Genomic DNA, 21,780 nt, shown 5'->3' with positions numbered 1-21,780 from the left:
GGGCCAGAACCCTCCGACCCCCGGGGGGCAGAGGTAGGAGCAGAGCTGGGGGTTTATCAGGTGCCCTGAGGAGCCCAGAGGTCTGGCCCAAGGGAAGGGACCTGGGAGGGGGGCGGAGGGATGAATCCCGTCTTCTGTAAGGCCCCGGGGGTGTTCAGCAAAGGGCAGCCCTCTTCCCTGAAAGGCTCCCATTAAAGACGGACAAGAACTGTCCCTTTGCTCAATCCCAGCCCTGAAAAACTTGTGGGTAGAGAACTAGTGAAGGAAGGGAAACTGCCAAAGCTTAACACTGGGGGATGGCTGGATTGTGGGTGAACCTTCTTTTTACTCAGATGAGGCTCAGGTTATAAACAATAAAAATTATCCTACAGTCAGGAAGATCAGTAAGACACTTGTCTTTGTCAGCAATAATACACACATTCCCTATTAGTAAGTTTTTTTTGTTTTTTTCTAAGCTTCAAATCTGACCCTCCATCTCCAGAGTTTTTGGAAATGTGCTGAGATAAGAAGAGGTCTCAGGCATCCACAACCACTTCTGCTAACAGTCAAGTGCATTCTCCTGGGGGAGGGCCAGGGACTCAGCTCCCGCCCCCTGGCTCCTCACCACAGAGCCTGCGGGGCAGGGGCACACAAGGGGGCCCTCACCCCGCGGGCTGGCATGGGGGCACTGGCAGGCAGCAGCTTCAGACAGCCCTCCCCCCGCACAAGGGCAAGCGACACGGGCCCCCCTCCCCCACGCGGCCCAGGAGAGTCACCCAGTTGAACTCAGAGAAATGGAAGAAGAAAGGAGAGACCATTCAAAGGGGGCGGAGAAGAAAAAGCTTTCGGTGAAGCCAGAGCTCGGGCCCTCTTGCCGCTGGCATTCATCGTCAGAGGAGTCTTCGGACAGGAAGACCGCATAGTGTCGCAAGGGCTTTACCAGGCTGGGGCAGAGGAAGACAAGAGAGAAGAGGCGGTTAGGAGGTACCCTCGGAACGCCACGTGGCGGGGTGGGAGGGGGTGGCCTCTGGGCACAGCGCCTGGCCCTGGGCTCCCTCTGCCAACCTGAGGTAGAGGCTCCCTGGAGAAGGCTGGGGGGAGGGCCCGGGAGGCCTGACAGGTCCCGAGGCGGGGAAGCTGGTCCCAGACAGGAAAGAAGCCGAGTGTTTGCCAAGCATGTGATCCACTCTCCTATGACCTCGCCCCCTCCCCTTCCATTGAGATAACCCCAAATGTAGCAAAGAACAATGCACAAAGATGGGCACTGCCGCTTTGCTCACCATCTTCAAACACGGCACATCCTACGTTTCCAGCAAGAGGAGGCTGGTGAATTCCAGTATCCTCGGCCAAAAAGGAGCCACCCATCACCCAGAATGTTTATGAAAGAGAAAAATCTCCACACCACGATGCAGAACTGTGATTAGACTACATTCTCTCTCACCTGCTTATGAGAAAAGGCAGGGAAAAAAGACCGGAAAGGGCTGTAGGTACCTGTCGACAAAAGCTAGGGGGCTCGGGGGTGACATGCCCCCACCCCGCCTCCTTTAATTTTTCCGTGTCTTCTGCACTTTCTACAATGTGCGTATCAACTTCAGTAAGCAGGATAACATAAAAACAGAAAGTTACAGAAGAAAGTGAGCCACGTGGAGGGGCTCGGGCTAGAGGGCCCCCTCCTGATTAGCGGCTGCTCTCCTGAGTCTCTCTGGCACGCCTCTTCAGAGAGTCTTTTCATCTGTGATGTGGAAATTAAATATTCATTGTTATAAAAAATACATCTCCCTTGTCAGCCACCTGTGAGCTCTACCTCCATAAACACAAACACGGCGCAGCCCCGAGAAAGTCCACGCGGCCGTCATGAATTATACACCGACCCGGGCCCACGAGTGGACGGCTTGCGAGAGGGGAGCCGGACCCAGCAAGCTCGGGTCCCATCTGGGCCCCCCCACCCCCCAGCCGAGGCGGCTCCAGCCTGCACATGCTCCAAGGATCCCCGGGGGCAGGGGGAAGTTCGGGAGAGGGTGGGGCGGGAAGTGTAGGGGTGACCGAGCTGGGGGCAGTCTCCTCTCCCCCCACCCCCCCGGACAGAGCAGGTCCTTTCTCTGCTTTCTGACGCAGTTCCTTCTGGGTTTCGTGGCAAAAAAGTGAATGGGAACCACGCTGGAGGGCGGGTGAGGGACCCGGAGAGTGGGCTGTGCCGTGACCTGCCGTCAGGTGCCAAGCCAGTTGTCCCCAGCGATGCGCTCATCTTCTGTAAGTAGAACCAGGGCTGGCCCCCAGCGCCGCAGAGCTCCCCGGCCCGTGCCCGCCTTGACTCTCCCTCCTCGTGTTATCCCTGCACGTCAGGCAGGCTAAGAGCTTTGTCCTCATACTGAAGCGGAGACCAAGGCTCTGAGAAGGGAAGCCGCTTGGCCAGGGTTGCGCACGGGGACAGGGAGATGGTGGGTTACAGAACTCCTGTCCTTGCCCAGGCCACCTCCCTGGATGGTAAGGGACGCGGCCCTTCCTGGACCAGAGAGAGCATTGGCTTAGGTCGTGTGTTTTCCTCTGGTGTCAGGAAAGAGGGCAGGACGATGTGACCCACAGAATCAAGGCTGCCCGGCTCCTGCCACATCCCCTGGGACCTAAAACATGGTGTGGCAAAAAGGGCCACTCCATGCAGCCCCTGGAACCCTGCTGTGCATCACAGACCCAACCTTGTCACTCTCCAGCTTAACGCCCGCACATGCATGGCCCCAGTAGCGATGCCGAGCGCGTTGGTTGTGTGGTGAGTAAACCCGTTAAGGGTTCGGAACAATGAGGTTCAGACATTTACAGAATGGTTTACTCAACCATTTAAAAGTTAGGGGGATGCACCCACTTCTAGCACTGGGTGGCTTTCCCGGGCAGGTGAGGAGGGCTAGAGGGGTAGACAGGTACCCTGGCCTCAGGCTCCACACTGGGGAGATTGTGGAATGTGCTGGGTGGGCAGGGGCGAGGGCTGCGGGTAGGCAGGGCCAAGCCCAGGCTCCATGCAGGGTAGACACCGTGCTGTCTGCCCAGCCCTGTCCACTTCTGCTGCCTCCTCCTGCCCTCCCCTGCACACCCCACAGAATCCCGTCGCCTCTGCCTGGGGCACTGACTGCTCTTCGGTCTGAAGACCCGGCTCACTTGGTGTTCTCGAAAGCCTTCCTGGAACTCCCAGCTGGAGTCCTCCCCCAGATGGAGTTCGCATCCCCCTTGGCTGCGTGTTGGGGCACTTTATCGGTATCCCTGAACTTCCCGCAGTTCCGTTTCTGAGTGGAGGTCCTCAAGGGCGGTGGCCTGGCTTGTCCTTCTCTTGACCCCCATGTGCGGCACGTTTGTGCAATGGAGGTTCCTGATCTCAGGAATGGAAGCCAGTGCGCTGGGGAGACAAGGCAGGCTCCACCCCAACCCCCATCTTCCCGGAGCCCCAGAACAGCACCCGTCCCTTCCATCCGCTTGCGGTCACAGCAGAAAAGTGTCCCCTGGGGTCCTCATCTGTCCTCTGAGATGCTGAGACGGTAGAAAGGGACCACATTTGGGGGTAGAGAAGCAGGCGGGAATCTCGGAAAAAGGTTTACGATGACATCGAGGGGCTTCCCATGGGTGACTTCCACCCCTCCCAGCAGCCTAGCGGAAAGGCTTCGCTGCACTGATTTTATGGAGGACGAGCCTGTCATTTAGTCCATCTGTCCATCCGTCCATCCATCCATCCATCTGCACACCCAACTGAGATGTACTTCCGGAGCGCTTGTTGCGAGCAGACCCAGTGCTGGCTGAGCGCTGGGGTACGTCCCCGTCAGCCAGGCTGGTGGCAGACGTGCGTGAGGGGGACGCGCACCCGTCCGAGCGTGCTCCCCTCCTCTGGCTCTGACCAGGAAGCCGAGATTGCAGCTCCGCACACGAGCTGCCAGGAGTGTCTGGATTCACATGCGAGCAGAGAGCCTCTGTGCTGGGCTGGACCGTGGCTTCACCCAGCCAGGCTGCTGGAGTTCATGGTCCTGTCCAATCCCGTGTCCTCCCACACTGGTGTGGTGGCGAAGCGGGCCCGGGGGGGCCAGAGGGAGAAGAGGGAACCTCAGCTTCCAGCTCACAAACCACTTCCCCTCACCAGTCAGCTCTCCTGGCCAGACCAGGCGGGTTGGGTTGGGTTGTGGCTTCAGTAAGAGGCCCGGGGTGTCTCCTTAACACACCATCTCTCTCTCTAGAGTGACAGAGAACCTTGCCAGGGGTGGTTTGGTCCGATCGGTGTTTTTTTCAGGCTCCGGGCCACACAGATGACAGTGGGGAGACGGGCTGTACTTACAAGTGTTAGGCTAAATGCTGTTTGTACAGTTTCTCATTAATTCCTGGTCACATCCTCCCTTTGCGGACAGAAAAGCCAAAGCTCAGAGAGGCGTAGTCACTGGCCCACTGTCACACAGCGGCTCTCGGCAGAGCCAGGAATCTGGGTCTGCCCGACTCGAAACCACTTTGGGGTCCTGCCTCTTCAGTCCTGCAGACCTGAAACAATGAAAGAAAGGCTAGGGCGCTCCCCCTTCTACTTTTAATAAAAAGTGAGATTTCAAAATAAACTTATTTAAATTCGGCTGCTCATGTCCTCCTAGGAAACATACAGCCAGATATTTGTCAGAGATAAAGGACGAATTGTTGAAAATGTCCAGGTTTAAATTTTTTATTAGCTTAAGGCAGAATATGAGGGGGAAAAAAAAAGTGTACCTCTTCCCTCATTAACCCAATTCAGCGACTACCCTGCAGTCTGCCACCCACCACTCGCCTGGATTTTCTTACACACAAAGAGCTGTCTGTGAAAAGGCAGGTCGTGGTGAACTTGGCTACCCGGCGAGGGCTGCCAGAGTCTTGGCAAGAAAGAAAGGCCCGCTGTCCATCACCATTCAGACCCCATCGCCTCCCACGGCTGCTCCCGCCTCTGCCCACCTCATCTCGGCTCGGAGTTCCCATGCAGATGACTTCCCGAACCCTTTCTAATGTTTGGTTTAACGTGTCGCCGGTTAGCGGGCGCGTGTGACAGTGGTGACAGGCGCGGCTGTTCCTTTTTAAATACCATGTCAGAGACACGGCGTCAGGAAGCAGGGACGTGCTCTGTGGCTCTCCGCCTCGCCGGGATCGCACGGGCTTATTTTTTAATGAGGAAGATCTGCATCTTGAGAGTTTTTTTCATGTGTCACATCGCGTGGACAAATCAGCAGCACGTCACGCTGGCCCAAAATGAAATGCTGACAAATGTAGATATTTCAAATTTAATTGACATTTAAATGTACTTGAGATAAAGAAGGGGAAAAAAAAAAATCAGCAAGGACTTGGTCTCCGGAGGTAACGAGGGGAGCTGGTGATCATTTTTAAAGGATCCTTTCACTCCAGCACAAAGGTTCTTTCCTTGGTAAATGTCTCGGCCACCCTGGCATCCTCCGATGACGAGGCTCTGGTTGGGCTGATGAGTGGGGACAGGCCCCAGGACGAGGCCAGGTCCTGCCTGCCCAGCGATGCCAGTCTGTCCCGCTTTCCACCATCCCCCACTTCCCAGCCAGATGAGCTCAAAAGTCATTTTATACCTCCCTGCACCTCAATTTCTTAGCTGTAAAATGGGGATCCTACATCCCTCCTTATGGGGTTTTCGAAAAGCTGAATGGGATTATTCATAAAGGGCTTTGCCTCATGCCCCGCACCACAGTACATACTCAATTACTACCAACAGACCACGTTCACCTGCCAACAAATAGATTCTGCGCATTTTCATCCTGTGAAGGGTCTTCCTTAGGCATTCGAAGATGAATATAATTTTCTTGCCTTCAGAAACCTTCCTGGTCAAGGTCAGTGGTCCCCAGCCTGGCCTATCACAGCATGTCAGAATGACCGGACAGAACCCGTCTTGGGATCCGGTCACACCATCTCCCCATCACTGTAGTGTGGGGCCGGGACCCCAGACCATGCTTGCGCATGTGCACAGGTGAAAACAATAGAACAAGACTCCGAAGCAAGTCAGGGTGGTCTTTGGGGGAAACGAGCGTAGTGTGAGACCCACGGAGGGGAAGCTCTGGACCGGCGCTGGCGTTATCCTCTGTGTGACCTGGGCTAACGGCTAGGACCATTCCCAAGGAGAAAGAGGAGACAGACAGAGAACCTGCTGGACACTGGGTCTTTCCACGCCGCTGTATGTGAGTCTCTACTGTGAAACAGTAAGACAGAATCACTGCTGTAATGAGTCACGATCACCAGTTCTGCCTGTCAGGTGAACTGGCCTTGTGGGGACAGGTGGCTGTGAGATCAGGTTTTTCTCACACCCCTGGGGACTTGCTCTGCCGGAGGGCAGCGGTGGGGGTATACTTGGCTCAGGGGGTCTCGGAGGAGGCTCCCTTGGGAAGGTGATGTGGGAGCTGCGCTTTCAGTCATGAGTACGGAGGCGGCGGCAGGTGTCCCTGGGAGGTGTGGGCACAAGGGGCTTGAGGTTAGGGTGGGGGTTTCGAGAAAAGGGGCTGGCAGGGTGGGCAGACACCAGGTGGTGGAGGGTCTTGAACCTGCATGAGGACTGAGACGACAGGAGGGTTCAGGGGGTGATGTGGGGGCTGTGGAGGCAGCAGAGGACCTTACTGGCTTGGCTCCATCTCTCTCGCTCTCGGGCTTGTTAGGCCCTTTGCCTTTCTGATCTGTGTGAGTCCATCTGTTTGACCACTTTATCAACCTCACTGTACTCACTGTACTTATCATACACTCATTCATTCCTTCTTTGAAAAAATCACCAGTGTCAATTTCACATGTCCTCACCCCTGCCTCCCGACACCCTGAGAAGTCCTTCCCGGGCCCCTGGGTGAACACACACACACGGGTGGGGAGGCCCGAACGCAGGATAAGGGCTTCACTCTACTGTGTTACTCTTCGGGCTTCTTAGTAGCGGGAAGATGGGGATGGGGACACCTTGGGGGGATGGGGCCACCTTCCACACTTTTCCTATCTGGAAAGGAAGCTGTATAGATTGTGAGAACCAACTGCCCCTCTCTCCCCGAAGATGGCCTTTGCCTGCCATGAGCCCGAGTCTTTCGTGGGGACCGTGGGAGCCGTGGCGGAGGGCAGGGTGTCTGGTGAGAGAGCGGTGGACGCGGGTGTGGGTGCACATTCTGGATCCAAGGTAGGTCATTCCACCTGTGTTAGAGCCTTGCTTCCTTCATGGCTGAACAGGCCAAAACACCTGCACTGTGAAGACTTTTGGGGTGTGGGGAGGTTAACCAAGGTGACATGCGGAAGTGCCAGCCTGAGACAGGGATGAGAGGTGGCGCCGTGATGCCGGGAAGAGGGAGGGGCGCAGGTGAGGTGGCAAAGCTTTCGGAGGAGGCAGAAACCAGCAAGTCTTGCGGGTGGGGCACTAACTCCTGTTGCCACTGCTCCTTGGAGAGGTCCTTCCCTTCGGCTGTCAGGCAAAAGTGGCTGCGGATGAAGGAAACCTGTGTTTTCCTGCTGCTGCCCATCCCTGGGGACTCCGTGGCAGTTCCTGCTTTTCAGTCTGGGCTCAGACCCACATCTGGCTCCTGGCATGGCTTTGTCTCCAGGGCCCAGAACCCACTGTTGGAGAGGGAATTGGGGGCCTGAGTTGGGTCAGGGGCCTCTCACATTGCTAATTGGGTCTGAGACCTTCTGCTCTGGTGTTTGGACTCCTGGCCACTCAGGGAGTAGGTCCTGGAAGGCTGCCAGTGGGTAGTACCTAGACAGCTGTCCCCACCCCCGGGGCCCAGGGCCCAGCTGGCATCTTGGAGACTGGCTCCTGGGGCGGGTGGCAGTTTCTGGCTCTTAAATGGCTCTGGGCGGGAGAGGGGCAGGTAGCCTTAGAGTCACAACCGAATCACACCTGGCATGTAGTAGGTGCTCTTTTCATGTTTATGGTTAACTGACACCCCTTCCCCATGTCCAGGGTGCTGGCCTATATGCTTCAGAGGGCCTTCAGTGATTCCCTTGTTCATTCATTCAGGAAACATCCTGGAGCAGAGGTCTGGCCTAGGCTCTGGTCCAGGAGCCCAAGAGTCAAAGCTAAAGGGCCCTGCCCTGGAGGAGCTCCCAGGCCCCCATGTGGTGGGCAGGCGAAGGAGGCGGGGGGGGGGCGGGGGGCTGCATGTGTGCACACGCGCCTGTGTGTCACGTAAAGGGAATACTGCAACGTGGAAGGTCGGCGCTGTATCTGGGGAAGCGGGGGGATTGTGGGCATGGGGAGGGGAGGGTCCAGCTCATGGGGAGGCACCAGGGTGAGCATTAGGCCGCTGTGGGAGGGGAGACCAGTGTACCAGCCACCTTAGGATGCTAGGGCGGCTCCTGTGGGCAGTTTCCCAAACTGTGCTCTTTGGGATGTGAACAGTCATTGTGTTGGAAAAAAGAGGGGAGAGTCTTGCCCAGGGTCTCTGGCTGGCCGCTTTGGGGTGCCAGAGTCCCCCCTGCCTCCCACACACCAGCCCACCAGCCTAGTGGCTCACCAACCACACCCCTGGGTCAGCTCTGGGCCTGGCGGGGAGAGAGAGGGGGTCTACCCGTGTGTGAGCCATGGCCAGCACCACTGAGGCCGTGCCAAGCCCAGGTCTTGAGATGGCGGGGAGCAGCCCATTGTGTGCCCACTGGTCAAAGAGACACAGCTGCAGAGTTCTTGAGACCTTGTCTTTGGGCAGAGCTCTCACTAAATGCTTCTGGCAGCTTCTTCTGATCTTATTTTAATCTTCTGGGGCTTTGGGTGCTGGGGTCACGTGGTGCAAGTTGGATGACGAGACTGCCATCCTTAAGCGGCGTGGGCCGGCAGTTTGGTACACAGACTGTCTGTCCGGCCAGAGCAACCCGTAGGATTTCTCCTTGCTCAGAAGGATTTCTAATGCATGTTCCTCTGGGTCCCCCAGACCCAGATTCGCAGAGAGTCCAGAGTTTTGGTGGAAGTATAAAGTGGTACAATTTTTTTAGCAAGTTCTTTAGCAACATGGAACAGAAGTCTGCCTCTAGAACTTGTGGTACAGGGCCATGACAACCTCTCAGGGTCGCAGCTACTCCTATAAAATCGAGCTAACGATACCTACTCCTCCGGATTTCTTGGGAGGATTAGATGAAATGGCGTACACAAGGTGCTTAGCCGGCAGTTCTTGGCTAATGGTAGCTGTTAATCGTTCCATGCCCTAGATGGTATCAAATGAGAAAAGCTTTAAGAGCAAGGGTATTTATTTTGGTGTTTCGTGTTCGTGAACCCCTAGAACAATCTACAGACCAGTATGAGGGGTCTAGTGATGCGGACCACGCCCGCACACCAAGCGGGATCCTGCCACAGCTGTGAGCAGCGGGGGTTACAAGGACACGGGGCGAGTCCAGTGGCTGGAGTACAGCAAGGAGACTGCGGCTCTGCAAATGATCTACAGGACAAACCCCGGAGGGGAAGCTGCAGAATTGCTAACAAGGAGTGAGGTTCAGAATGAACTTGTCTCTTTTCTCAAACTCCTGGATTCTAAGGTTATCAGGTTATTTTTACAGACAAACAGAAATTGTTTGAAAAGAGCAGATTTTGTACAAATCCGGTCAGCCAGGTGAGCCGGAAGGTGGCTGGTGGGCCCTCGGCGCCTGACTCTGGACCACTCCTACTCAGTACAACGAAACTTCAAATAACCAGCCCGCAGACAGGACCCCCGTGAAGGTGCTGTGAGGCCCACCCGCCAGAGGGGAGACAGAGGTGTGCGGTCACGAGTCCAGGATGTGCAGCTGGTCTGCCCTGGGTGCGTCTCTGAGCTACCCTGACTGTCAGCCTCTTGGCCAGAAGACAGCAAGCTGCCCCCTTCTGGGCTGCTGAGGTTAAACAAGGTGGAGGCTGACCACATCCCTGTGCACCCTCCTCGACTCTGAGAGGGGTACTGCCTGACCCCTGCTGTGGGGAACAAATGACAGGCAGCCTGGCAGAGAGGGGCGCCTGGGGACCAGCAGGTGACTCCCTGCCTTTGGCTTCCTCTGCATGCTGGGCGTGTTCCTGACGGCTGGGCAGTCCTGAGGGGAACATAAGCTGGGGCCTGACAGCCCTGCACACTGCGGCTGAAACGACCGTTCGCGGGAGGGAGACGGGGACCACATCGCGCCCCCTGCAGCCACCACTGTCCCCATCACTCGGAGTAGCTCATGGTCCTACTTAGGTTCTCAACAAAAAGGCTGGATGGTAGAGAGGGAGGGGTGAGGTCTGTGTCAGCAGACAGCTGATGCTACCAGTTTCTAGCCTGCAGACCCTGCGCTAGTTCTACTAGAAAGTCCCCCACTAAGCCTCAGTTTCCCTGTTAGATGGGAAAGCCACCACCTCCCCTTCACAGTCCCAAGGATATTCAGTCAGTGTTGCTTGTCTTTCCTTCTCCAGGTAGAAACACTCAAGCACCAGCACTGGTGGACAGAACAGCTCCAATTCCTGATTTTGAGGAACCAGAGAAGAGAGGCATGTGGGGAAAGTCATCTTAGGACACAGGACCCAGAACCGTCTCTCTAGGCAAAGCCAAACTGACAAGGGACCCCCGCGGGCAGCAGAGTGTAGATGAGAAAATGAATCAAGCAGCATCTGGAGTCCTCGCTCTGCCACCTTCTAGCCGGGTGACCCGGGAACAAGGAGCACATATATCTGCTGAGTTCCCCTTCGGTGCAAGAAGAAACAACCACCAGTCGAAGAGGGCCTAGAACACAAGAGGTGCTCAACTGCACTTGCTGTTGGATGGCCTCTGACCCACAGCCCGTGCTGCCTGACCCCTCCTAGCCCAAGCTCTCACCCTAGGGAACCCTCAGGGCCTTCCATCAGCCCGTCCTGAATAATAATGCAAGTAGCTAGTACTTCTTGAGGAGAAATAGTCACTGAATATTAATTAACAAGTATTAGCTGAAAAACAGAGGGAATGTTTTCCCCTGAAAGCGTTCTTCCTGTTGTTATGGATGGCTTTAAAGGGGCGAGAACACCCACCTTTGATGAGGAAAGGGCATCTGACATATGAGAAATTTTGTTTCGGGAAAACGCGAGTCACAAAAGAGTCAGCGAGGGGATTGTCTTTAAAGGCCTTGTTTTAAATATCCCAACTCGCTCACACCTGGTCGGTTTGGGAAGCTCTCTGCTGAGTGAATGGATGCGTGAATGGACAGATGGACATCATCTGGAAGGAAAAAACTGGATCCAACGGAGGGCCCGGCCGCAGAGCTGGCAGTTGGTGCTACCGGGCCTTGATGAATTCCAGACGCTGAGCTGCTGCGGGAGGCCAGGGAGACCGTCTTATTGTTAATCAGCTCCGTCTTGCTGTCCACAAAGTTAATTATTTAATGTGCTGTTTGGAAGTGAGAGTTGGGGCCAGAAGTCGGGACGACTGAACCCTTCCCGCCACTTCAAAGATCCCGTATCTCTCTCTGCGGGCCAAACCCTCTAAGTTGCCATGTACTTTGATATTCCCAGTGGCGACAAAGATCCGTGAGTCCAAAAATCCAGGCCAGATTAAAGGGCCAGGCACGGAGTCCATGTGCCCCACACGGAACCACCCGCAACAAAGGCCCATTAGGATCTGGCTCCTGCCTGCCGGCTTGTCTTCTCGTGTCTCCCAGCACAATGCTGACAGATTGGTGGAGCTGGTTTCTTTCCCCCGCAGAACAATATTTTATGAGGAGTCTGTTTTATTAAAATATTTTCCGCTGGATGCTTCCTGTGTTTCAAGAACTTGGTCTTGCCAGCTGGAGCTGATGACAGTTGAGAAAAACACATCCAAGTGCTGTTGTGACATGGTATTTGGAAATGGAGGAGCACACCGGGGGGTGGGGGGTGGGGGTGGGGAAGCAGCATGGGAAGAGATGCAGGAAAATACCCCAGTTGTACCGAGATGTCACTGGTATTATTGGAGAACAGCCCCCCCCACACCATTAAAAACTGTGAACAGAAACTCTCGGAATCATATCCCCAAACGTGCACCTTGATCACCTGGAGGGCTGGGGCTGCGGAGCCCTGGCCACAGAGAAGTTCTCATTTGTTTCTGATCGCTGCCAGTGTGCCAACCCCCTAAACTCGCTCCCATGTTCCCACTGGTTTGTTTCAACCCCAAACGTTTCCTGAACAGACATCGAAACAAGGCACACTGCAAAAAGAAACGGAAAGTGACATGGGCCCAGATGTGCTGACACCCAGGGGGACAGGATTACCAACCAGACACTGGCTCTCTGGCCTGTACTGAAGACACATCCCCTGTCATGGGGCTGGGTGAGCAATGGCATAAATAAACATAATTAGGAATTCCGACCTCTACTCGGTGACCCGGACACAGCATGGGAAATGCTTTTCAGTGAAACGTGGAGCGTTGCTGGTCTGGTGTGCTCTTGGGCAAAGCAAGGACACTCTGGGTTTGCATTTCAGTATCCACAGGCCGGTGACCCTGTCTCCCCGCACAGCATCTTAAAGATTTAGCCCAGTTTTAAAGACATGGTTTTCAAGAAAAGGAACTCATTTCATCCCTCCCTAAGGAGAAATCTTTGGGGTCTAAGGCACTCTGAAGCTATATGGCATTTTCTCCACAAGGGGGCAATCATAATCCATGCCAGTGGTGGCCAGGGACTTAGTCCTTCATGTTCCCACCGTCCTATTGTGCAGGGGATCAGTTATGCCTACAACCAACTTCAGGAGTCCTCTCTTCCAAATTTTGCATAATCAAGCATCTTTCAAGATGTGCGTACACACACACACACACACACACACACACACACACACACACACAGAGTCTCCTACCGCTGTCCGGGCAGCTGTAAGCAGTCCCAGGTAGGCTGGCTCTCTAAGAACACAGTGGTCTCAGGCAAGGCCAGGCTGTAAGCCAGAGAGCCCTAGAAGAGCTGAAGTACACTGCAGCCTGGGTTAGGCCACGGCGTAACCTTTCAGAGTTGTTTCTTCCTTCTGGCTCCTTCCCTGGCTGGGGCCTGCCATTTCCCTTAGCTTCTTTCCCTGACAACTTTTCTGCAAGTAAAGCAGACAGGAGGAGCATTCCTCTCCTCACCCGAGGGACTTCAGGGTCCCTGGGGCAACTGTACGGTTCCCCTAACAAACCCCGGACTGAGACGATTTCGTGTACTTTTTCAAAGCCTCCCAAGAAGCCAGTGTGTAGCTGCTGAGTTGTCTGGGCAGAGCCCCAGGCCGTGGGCCTTGGCAACAAAGGGCAGAGGGTTCTGGACTTGGGGCTGTGCGCCGCTCCATCTCCAGGCATCGCTGGTGCACCTGCCTCGTCATTCACCCCCTCCCTCCAGCATCTATCCTGCACGGGACTCCGAACCGGGCCCTGTGCTAGTTTCTGGCAGAACAGCCAGCCCGGGCCCCTCCGGACCAGAGAGGAAGCAGAAAAGCCAAGTCCGAATGAAACAAATGCGGCGGCCCAGGTGAGCAAAGGTACTGCTGGGGATGGGGCGGTGGACCAGGACAGTTCTGGGTCTGAATCCAAGCTGCAGAGCCCTCCAGCACCCCAGGCTTGGGAGAGTGGTGGCCTCTTGTTAAACAGATTGCCCCCTCGATCAGGTCCCAGCTCTCCCCTGCTGACCCAGGCCTGGAACCTTCTTCTGAGCCTGTCTGAGTACACTTCGGGTGTCGCCACTCAAAACACAGCCCAGAGGCCTGGCTCCCTGGTCTCTGGGGCCTCCTGCAGGCGTGACAACTGCTAGCAAAAGCCGACATGGAAGATCAAGCCCAGCTCCCCAACTGACCTCTTTGTTGAAACATCCGCTCAGGCCAGGGAGCCTTTCAAAGGCCATGGCTGCAGCACGAAGGCCTGGCCCCCTGGGCTCAGGCTCTGGCAGACAGAGGGGAGGGGAGCAACGGGTACTCACTGCTCAGGGCTTGAGATAGAAGTCCTCCGGCCTTCCACTGTGATGTTGCTTTTCGGTCTCTTCACGACGTGCGGACGGGGCGGGCGTACCTAGAACGGGCACGGGGGAAAGGCCCCAAGGAGTGAGTTGGAAAAGCCATTCAGGAACATTCTGCAGATCTAGATCCCCCAGCCCCCAAATAAACCCTGAGGCATTTTTGCATGGTACAGGCTTCAAAAGCTCTGCTTATTTCGAGAATGTTGCCACTGAATTTGCAGCAGACACACGACCCAGACTTCTGTGGTCCCCTCAAGTGGGAAAGCTTTTTCTGAAGAGCTTGGTTTCCTCGTCTGCAGATAGGGGACAGCGCCACCTGACTGCTTGCAGGGCTGCCGTGGGAGTTCAACAAGATGCTGTCCATGCAGGACCCAGAACACAGAGGCCCTCATTTATGAAAAGTTCCCACTTCTTCAAGAACCCTGAAACTGGTCTGGTAGAACAAAAAGGTTTCACTTGGACTTGAACTCTAAAGTACACATGCTCACTTCATTCTTTTTTACGACGGAATCCTACAATGCTTATTTTCTTCTGAGTCGGGTGGGGGGAATAAAGCAAATGGTAGCATTACAGAGTGCTGATAAAAATCCTTTTTCTGCTCCCCAGGCCATCTCTGGGCAGTCCTGAGCAGGACTCAGCCTGGACACTGCATGCCCCATGGAGCTCCTGCATTCATGGGGACCCAGCTTGAGGCTCGGCGGCGGGTGTACTGCACAGTGAAGTACAGTTTCCTAATCAATCCACAGCTGGGCTACAACAACAAGATGGGGTGGGTTTTTTTTTTTTTTCTTCCTGATCCGCTGCATCTGAAAGCCAAGATGGGGGCCTACAGGAAAAGACACCTCCCCCCCGCGACCATCGCCTGTGATGGGAGTTAGGCTAAGAATCTGAGGGTGCCCTTACAAGGATAAAATCCTCGTATGGTCCAATCAACATTACATGGCTTTAAATTTGGCACCATCATCTCTGAGCATTTCCAATGCCAGGGACGGACTAGAGAGAGCTAAACCAAGAAAGTCTGTCTGTGACTTTTGTTGCCAATAAAAATGCCTGGACATCCCAGTGTAGGGGTTTGCTTTCTCTCTGCAGACAAGGGGCCGAGGTAGATTAAATGCCACAATCGTTAAGGTTCCCCAACAAGACAGGGAAGGAGAGCACACACATGTCCCATTCAGTGCCTGCCCTCTCCCCTGAACCCTCTGGCCCCCCTTAGCAATTTGTGGGCAACCAGCATAATGGCTGGAGAACACAGACTACAGAAGTTGGCTGCATGAAAGACAAGTCTTTGCAGAGTTTCACCAAGCTCTCGGGTCTCCGCATGTCTGATCTAACCAGAGTTTTTCCTGTGGAGTGGCCAGTATGATCTCAGCCTTGTTTGGCAAATCAGAGGTGCGGTAACCGCCAAATGCGTTCCTCTGTGGTCTCCTTCTGCGGGGTTCCTCTGAACGAAGGTCCAACGAGATGTCACAGGGAAAGTGCCAGCAAGGAGCTGGCGTACATGGTGGCTTCTCTGTGACCTTATCAATAACAGAAAGGAGACGGGGATGGGGCATCTCTGAATTAGAAGACACCATCTAAGATCTCTAAGATGGGCTGACCCTCGCTTAGCATCCTGCTCAGAGCTGCCTCGCGTTGCAGTGGTCACCCAGCGAGACTTTTAGGAACAAACGGATGGGGCTGCTTGGAATCTAAGAAGTGCCCAAGAATGCTGCTGTTCTCATCGGTGTCGTCAGAATGGGGCCTGCTACAGCACAGACATTCGGTCACCACTGCTGAATGAATGGATGGCTAGATCCCCCAGCCCTTCCAGCTCGAAGCCGGCCTCCCTGACCACAGCCAGACTGCTCTCCCTCTCAAGGCTGCTGCGCAGGATCACCGGGTTGGAATGCTCCCCCAGGCTTTTCACCACGAGGGCGGATGTGCGGTGTGGGGTAACGGAGCCGTTCTGCCCTGCCCCGGGGGTCCCGGGGTGGGGGTTCCGGCAAAGCTCAGCTATGGAAGGCCTGTCAGCCTGTCCTTGCACATGGTCGCTGCTCGCTACAATAAAGGCGGGTGAGGAATGTGAACTTGTGGCTGAAATGGGGGGATTAAGTTTGTGGCAACTTCAACTGAACTTGCAACGTGGTGAAACATGGGGAAAAAGAACAACAGAGCTAATTAGACGAGCTGAGCTGTCAGAGTGCCGCCGAATGGCTCAGCGCCAACAAACAAAAGGAATGGGTTGGCAATCAGCAGGATCGATGGAGAAGACTGCTTCATTAGGGATGATAAAACAGACAGAGCAGGGAGAAGGGGGTGGGGGAGGGGAGCAGGGAGGCGGTGAGGCAGGGGAGAGACAGGAAGGCACAACAGACCCAGAGACAGTCACCTGCACGGCTCAGACACACCCAGAGTCACACACACCTGACTAGTGTGGACAAAGCCAGACACAAAATTATACTCACAGGCAGCCATCCCGAGACATGCACGGGGGCCTTGAGGCGCCGGCATTCACGCAGTCTCACAACTACACATTCACAGAGGCACGCATGGGAGTCGAGGGTATGCGCGCGAATCACACACACACACACACACACAGAGCCACAACCAGGCACCGACACACACAGACAAAATGGTCTAATGAAGCCCGAATCGTAAGACGGTGCCGACAACCGGCCCGTCATATTTCAGCAATCACATCCGTCTTTTAGGGGGTGCTGGGGAGGGGTGGGTGGCTGGGGAGGGGGTAAGAAACCGCACGCACGCACACAACACACATAACGGCGACAGGCCCCGCCGGTGCTGGGATCCCAGCAGCGCCAGGGGAGAAAATGCTAAACAGGGATTTTGAGCTCTGTTCAAGGGGGACTTGTGGGGAAAGTTGGGAAACCAGCCAATTCCCCACTGGATTTAAAACCTGAGAAATCTAAGTCGGCAGGGTTAAATGTGTATTGAATACAAAAGCTCCGAGTACATTTGATTTTAATGGTGAGCAAGAAATAATAAATACCGAGCTTATAAAGCGCTTCACATGTGGCCGACCACAGCCCGCCTCTCCCCTGCACGTCCCCATCCACTCCCCTTAGTCCACCAGACACTGGCAAGGCTTTCTTCTGCTCTTTCCTTTTTCTTCTTTTAAAAAAGAAAATCTAAATCCTCTGGTAACATCTGAACTCCAGCCACAGGTGCCAGGCTACAAAGCTCCTTCCAGAAAGGCTGAATGCCTAGCCCCCATGTTCCTGCCACCCTGGGCCAATGGCCCCACTCCTGCCCAGATGTTTGTGGCTAAGTACTTGATAAAGCCCGGCTGGGGGCCAAAAGGCCCTGACATGAGCACTGGTCAGGCCATTCTCTTCAAGGCTCTCAAGGGGTTCCATACCCCATGTCTCCCAGGATCACCCTGAGTGAACAGTGGTGCCCACTGGAAAGGCCTACATGAGTGGATGCAGAGTGAGCAGATTCTGGGGCACAGGGTCCTGCTGCGCCCAGAAAGCCCAAGCCTTCCAAGACTCCCAGTTTAGTTCCACAGTGACTCTGCTTGGCACAAGGTATCTGGGGTGACAGTAGTAGGGTATATGTGCCCACTTCCTGTCAGGCACTGTGCTATGCACTATACACACCTGACTTCATGACCCTCACCAGGCAGCTGCAGCTAAACCCATTTTACAGATGATGAAACTAAGACTCAGAGAGAAATTAAGTGTCTTGCCCCAAGTCATACAGCCAGGAATTGCCAACCCGTGATTCCAATCAGGGCAGGCCTCTCTGCCTTCCAAGTCCAGGAGAACTGGTTCCACTAGGTCCCCTGCCCCATTAGCACACTGTAAGCTGGGGCCGGCCCAGCACCGAGCAACAGGGTAGCAGCCTCCAGCACCAGCGCAGTGGCAGAGGCAAATGCTACTTGGGCTGTTCTCAGGGCCACGTGTGCCTTCCCAAGCCTGGAGTCGCCAGTGGGAGTCTCCCCGACTCTGCACAGGTCCCCACGTGGATGAGACAGCACAGAGTCCCTGGGAGTGGTCTCCAATACCTGTCCTGCCCCAGATCATGCTTTGCGAGAGAGCCCCTGCCTGCCTTGGGTCCTAGGTCTCTACAGGAGATTCGGAGAGCAATTCTCTGGGTGGCGGGCTTAAGCAGACACGGGCCTGGGCTCCAAGGCCAGCCTGGCCTCTTATCTCTGTGGCTTTGGTTGCAAGCTGGAGAAACAGTCTCTGTCTCCTCTGGGCTGTTGGAGGGACAAATAAGACCCTCATTATACAAGTGCCTGGCACAGTCCTAAGCACAGAAAAAGTACCCAGTAAATAAATGCTAATTCTCTTCACCTCCGTATCCTTGCCAAACCCCGACACAGCCCTAGAGATTCCATAAGGAACCCAGCTGGTGCTGCTAATCATTATTTTTATTATTTAAGAAGACAACTTTTTAAAATTTATCATATTTAAAGATTTTATTTGAGAGAGAGAGAGAGAGAGCGAGTGAGCACACGTGGGCGTGCGTGTGTGAGTGGGGGAGGGGCAGAGGGAGAGACAGAATCTCCAGCAAATTCCCCACAGAGTGTGGAGCCAGATGCAGGGCTCGATCTCCTAACCCCGAGACCATGACCTGAGCTGAAATCAAGTCAGATGCTTAACAGATTGAGTCATCGGGCGCCCCACCCTACCCTTTAAAATGTTTATTTATTTATTTTGAGAGAGAGAGAGAAATTATTTTTTTCAGAGAGAGGGAGGGAGTGAGGGAAGGGGGAAGGGCAGAGGGAAAGGGAGAGAGAGAATGGAAAGCGGGCTCCATGCCCAGTACGGAACTCTATGTGGGCCTCGATCGCACAACCCTGAGGTGATGACCAGAGCCGAAGTCTCGAGTCGGACACTTAACTGACCGAGCCATCCACGCGCCCTACTGCCCCAGGATTTTATGCTATGACAGACTCCAGGGAAATGCAGACAGAGGGCCCTGGGAGCTTGGTATGCTGGAAAGACCACAGGTTCTCGAGTCTGGTGACCCCTATCTCCACCCGAGGGGGTTGGGTTAAGCATCAGTTTTCTCATCTCTACAATGGGTGGAGATGATGCCCACTTCGTAGAATTACTGGGAGGCTCGGCTGGGATGACTTGCTGACTATAAAAACTCGATGGCAAATAACAGTCACCAAGAAACCAAGTCCTCCCTTAGACGTTGTAAGGTTTAAAGACCCATTAAGAGTAAGAACCACTGTTGCGGGCCGGGCATCAGGCTCTAGGGCTGTCATCTCCATTCACTGTCAAAGCGTCTGTGGATGAGGGCACGTCAGAGAGACAGAAGGCGTGTTCAGGGGAGAGTGTGGCAAGGCTCAGAGCTTCAGTCCTTGCCCACAAGCCCCAGAGCCTGGGTCCCCAAGCTCAGCTCCCTCTACTCTCCAAACCATCATGCCAGTGCCTCATCCCGCAGCTCCCACTAAATCACACGCGCTTGTACCCAGGAGGGGCTTCCTGTTCCACAAAGCAGCTTCTTTTTGCTGTTTGTGCCTTCCTCCCAATGACAGTGAGCAGGAACGTTCCAGCCGCCCCCTCCGGAGCCTCGCTGATGGGGTTTGGGCTCATTGTGGTTTGGCTGGGTTCGGGAGGGATCCGTCACACGTGGTTGGAACTGCAGACTCACGACTGCCGTAGGTGAAGGTATCTAAACCCCGCCATCCTCCCCGAGGGCCCTCTAAACTCCTACACACGGGAGGGAAGGGAAGGAAAACAGTGCCACAGAACTTTCCAGCATCCACGCAGAGAGCAGCCACCCAAGCGATGCTGGGCATGTGCGCTGTGGATTAAAAAGACACAGTCCGGCAGGGCCACCTGCACCCCTTGGCTGCCACATGTCACAGGATTGCTGTGGACATGTGCCTTGGTCAGGGGGAGGGCGGGAGCTGGCACATGGGTTTGTGGGGACTCTGGTCACAGCTGGCCGGGAACCTGACCTCTTTTGCTGGGCTGCAGGAGCGGTGGCTGCTTTGAATGAGGCAGAGCACCTCTTCTGGTAAACAGCCCTCACCCAACGGTCCTGGCAAGTTTCCCCACTTTAAAGGATCCCGTTACGGTGGTTATGCCTCGCCAGGGCCAAAGTCTGAGCTTCCAAGGAAAACGGGGCCCTGCACCCCAGATTTTTCCACAGTATTTGTCTTGAAAAACCTCGGAGGGGTCTTTCTGCCTCACCCACTCTGTTCCCAGGTGCTGGGGGGCTTGTCGCATGTCGTCCTGCTTTTCCGCCCTGACTTGGCACTTCACTGGGGAAGGTGGGGCTCTATGTGAGGCTGGTCCCCACCCGAGGACGCTCGAGATTCTCTGGGCGTAGCCTCTGCCCTCGCCAAAGGGACATCAAATGCCTTTCCAAACCCGGCTCTGGCGGGAACGAGACCCCTGCTGCCACACTTCTGCTTCCTTTGTGAGGAAGAGGCGGCTGGAGCTCGACTTTGAAGCTCATTGGCTAGAATAGGACTCAGCCTGGGAGACGGGCTCAAATGATGCGCACACGGCAAACACACCACACAGTGGCTCGTGGCTACCTACAGCTCCGACCGGCAAGGTGCCAGACGGGCTCAGGACAAAGGAGAGAGAAGCCCAGAAAATGCAAGTCCGGGTTCATGCCACACAGAGAGGGAAGCTGAAAAACCCAATTCCCGGTTTGGTGTTGCAAGGCAGCTGGATTCAAACTCCCGAGGTTTAGTCAGGCGGGGAGAACGGCTCAGGCAGTGTTAGGCGGGAGGGCAGAACCACCGGCTACTCACGGGCCTCGAGCGCTGTATCTTGGGCGGCGGCGGGCGCGTGGGACGGAGTCTTTGTGGCTGCATTAAAGCGAAACTTAAGACATCAGTACACATGGAAGTGATCCCATGCATGTGCACACCTGGCACACGAGAGGAAGCATCCGGTTCCCCCAAGCCAGACCCCCGAGGAACGTTCTTGATGCCTCCCGCTCTCTCACCCCCACGCCAACTGGTCACCGGGTCCTGCATGTGCATTTCTGAGGCCTGGATCTCTGTAATCCTCTCCCAGCAGGACCTCCTCCAGCCATTCTCCGTACAGGCCGGGGGAAGCTTCTAAGATGCGAGCCGACCCTGTTGCACCCCAGCCTCGAGACCTCTGCGGTGCCCCCCTCCCTCCTCGGGTGACAACGCAACCAGACTCTGGGCTGGCATTCCGAGTCCTCGGGGACCTGGGCTCTGTCGTGCCTCCCAACCTTCTTCCTTGCTCACCTGGGCAGACCCTCAAGTGGCCCCAGGTTCTCATGCCTTGTTTCCTGCCGCTCTTCAGTGTGGAATGACCTACCCCATCCCCATCGGCCTGGTAAATGTCCATTTGTTATCCAAGAGGGTAGGTCAGATGCCGCCTTCAATGTTCCCCCTGCCCGGTGCCCCCTGCTACATGGCATCTACCACCCAGTGTCTCCCTCCCACCAGACCCCTGCACTTCCTCTCAAATGTTCATTTCCTTGAGGGCTCATCCTTATTCCTCGGGAGAAAAAAACATTTGCAAAATAAATGTCTGATGAAGAAATAAAGTCGTACAAAACACTCGGCTTTTGAAATTAGGATCTGAATGAAAACCAAGAGAGCACAGCTTCTTGGCTCTACCCTCTAACCCTTTATTTTGAAAGTCAAGCCCTGTCTTTTCAACCGCCTGCCCCGTGTAGATGCCCCAGCAGGTGTGGGAGATGCACGGGCAGAGTAAGGAAAGTGAGTACACGCTTGAGACCAAGACTGCGGACCCTCGGGAAACCCCTCGGGGCTTCTGGTTGGTTCCTTCCCATTTGGCCACGCCGGTCACAAAGGTGCGTTTTTATCTGACAAAGTCCAGCCCTCTACTGCCCACTTTGGCAGCCAATGGCCATGTGTGGTGAGTCTGAATTAAGATATGCTCTAAGTATGAAATATACACTGGATTTCTGAGACTTAGTCTGAAACAAGTACGTAAAACATCTCTAACTTTTTTACAT

At 55.0% G+C, this 21,780-nt stretch overlaps 1 protein-coding gene across 6 annotated transcripts in view; it reads right to left on the bottom strand.

Moving 5' to 3' along the window:
• The window catches only part of DENND1A (DENN domain containing 1A), a 496,533-nt gene that overhangs the window by 5,444 nt on the left and 469,309 nt on the right, over nt 1-21,780 (bottom strand). For 4 of the 6 annotated variants that reach the window (XM_059410842.1, XM_059410844.1, XM_059410843.1 and 1 more), the window contains 2 exons: nt 13,810-13,898; nt 795-923 (listed from right to left, as the gene is read on the bottom strand). In XM_059410842.1, the coding sequence (XP_059266825.1) occupies nt 795-923; nt 13,810-13,898 (218 nt within the window). Of the gene's footprint in view, nt 1-794; nt 924-13,809; nt 13,899-20,572; nt 20,630-21,780 lie in introns of all 6 variants that reach the window. The other 2 variants (XM_059410848.1, XM_059410846.1) reach the window with 2 other exon arrangements.

Source organism: Mustela nigripes, chromosome 9 (assembly GCF_022355385.1).
Source record: "Mustela nigripes isolate SB6536 chromosome 9, MUSNIG.SB6536, whole genome shotgun sequence".
Taxonomy (NCBI): domain Eukaryota; kingdom Metazoa; phylum Chordata; class Mammalia; order Carnivora; family Mustelidae; genus Mustela; species Mustela nigripes.
This window is presented reverse-complemented; position numbering and strand designations above follow the sequence as displayed.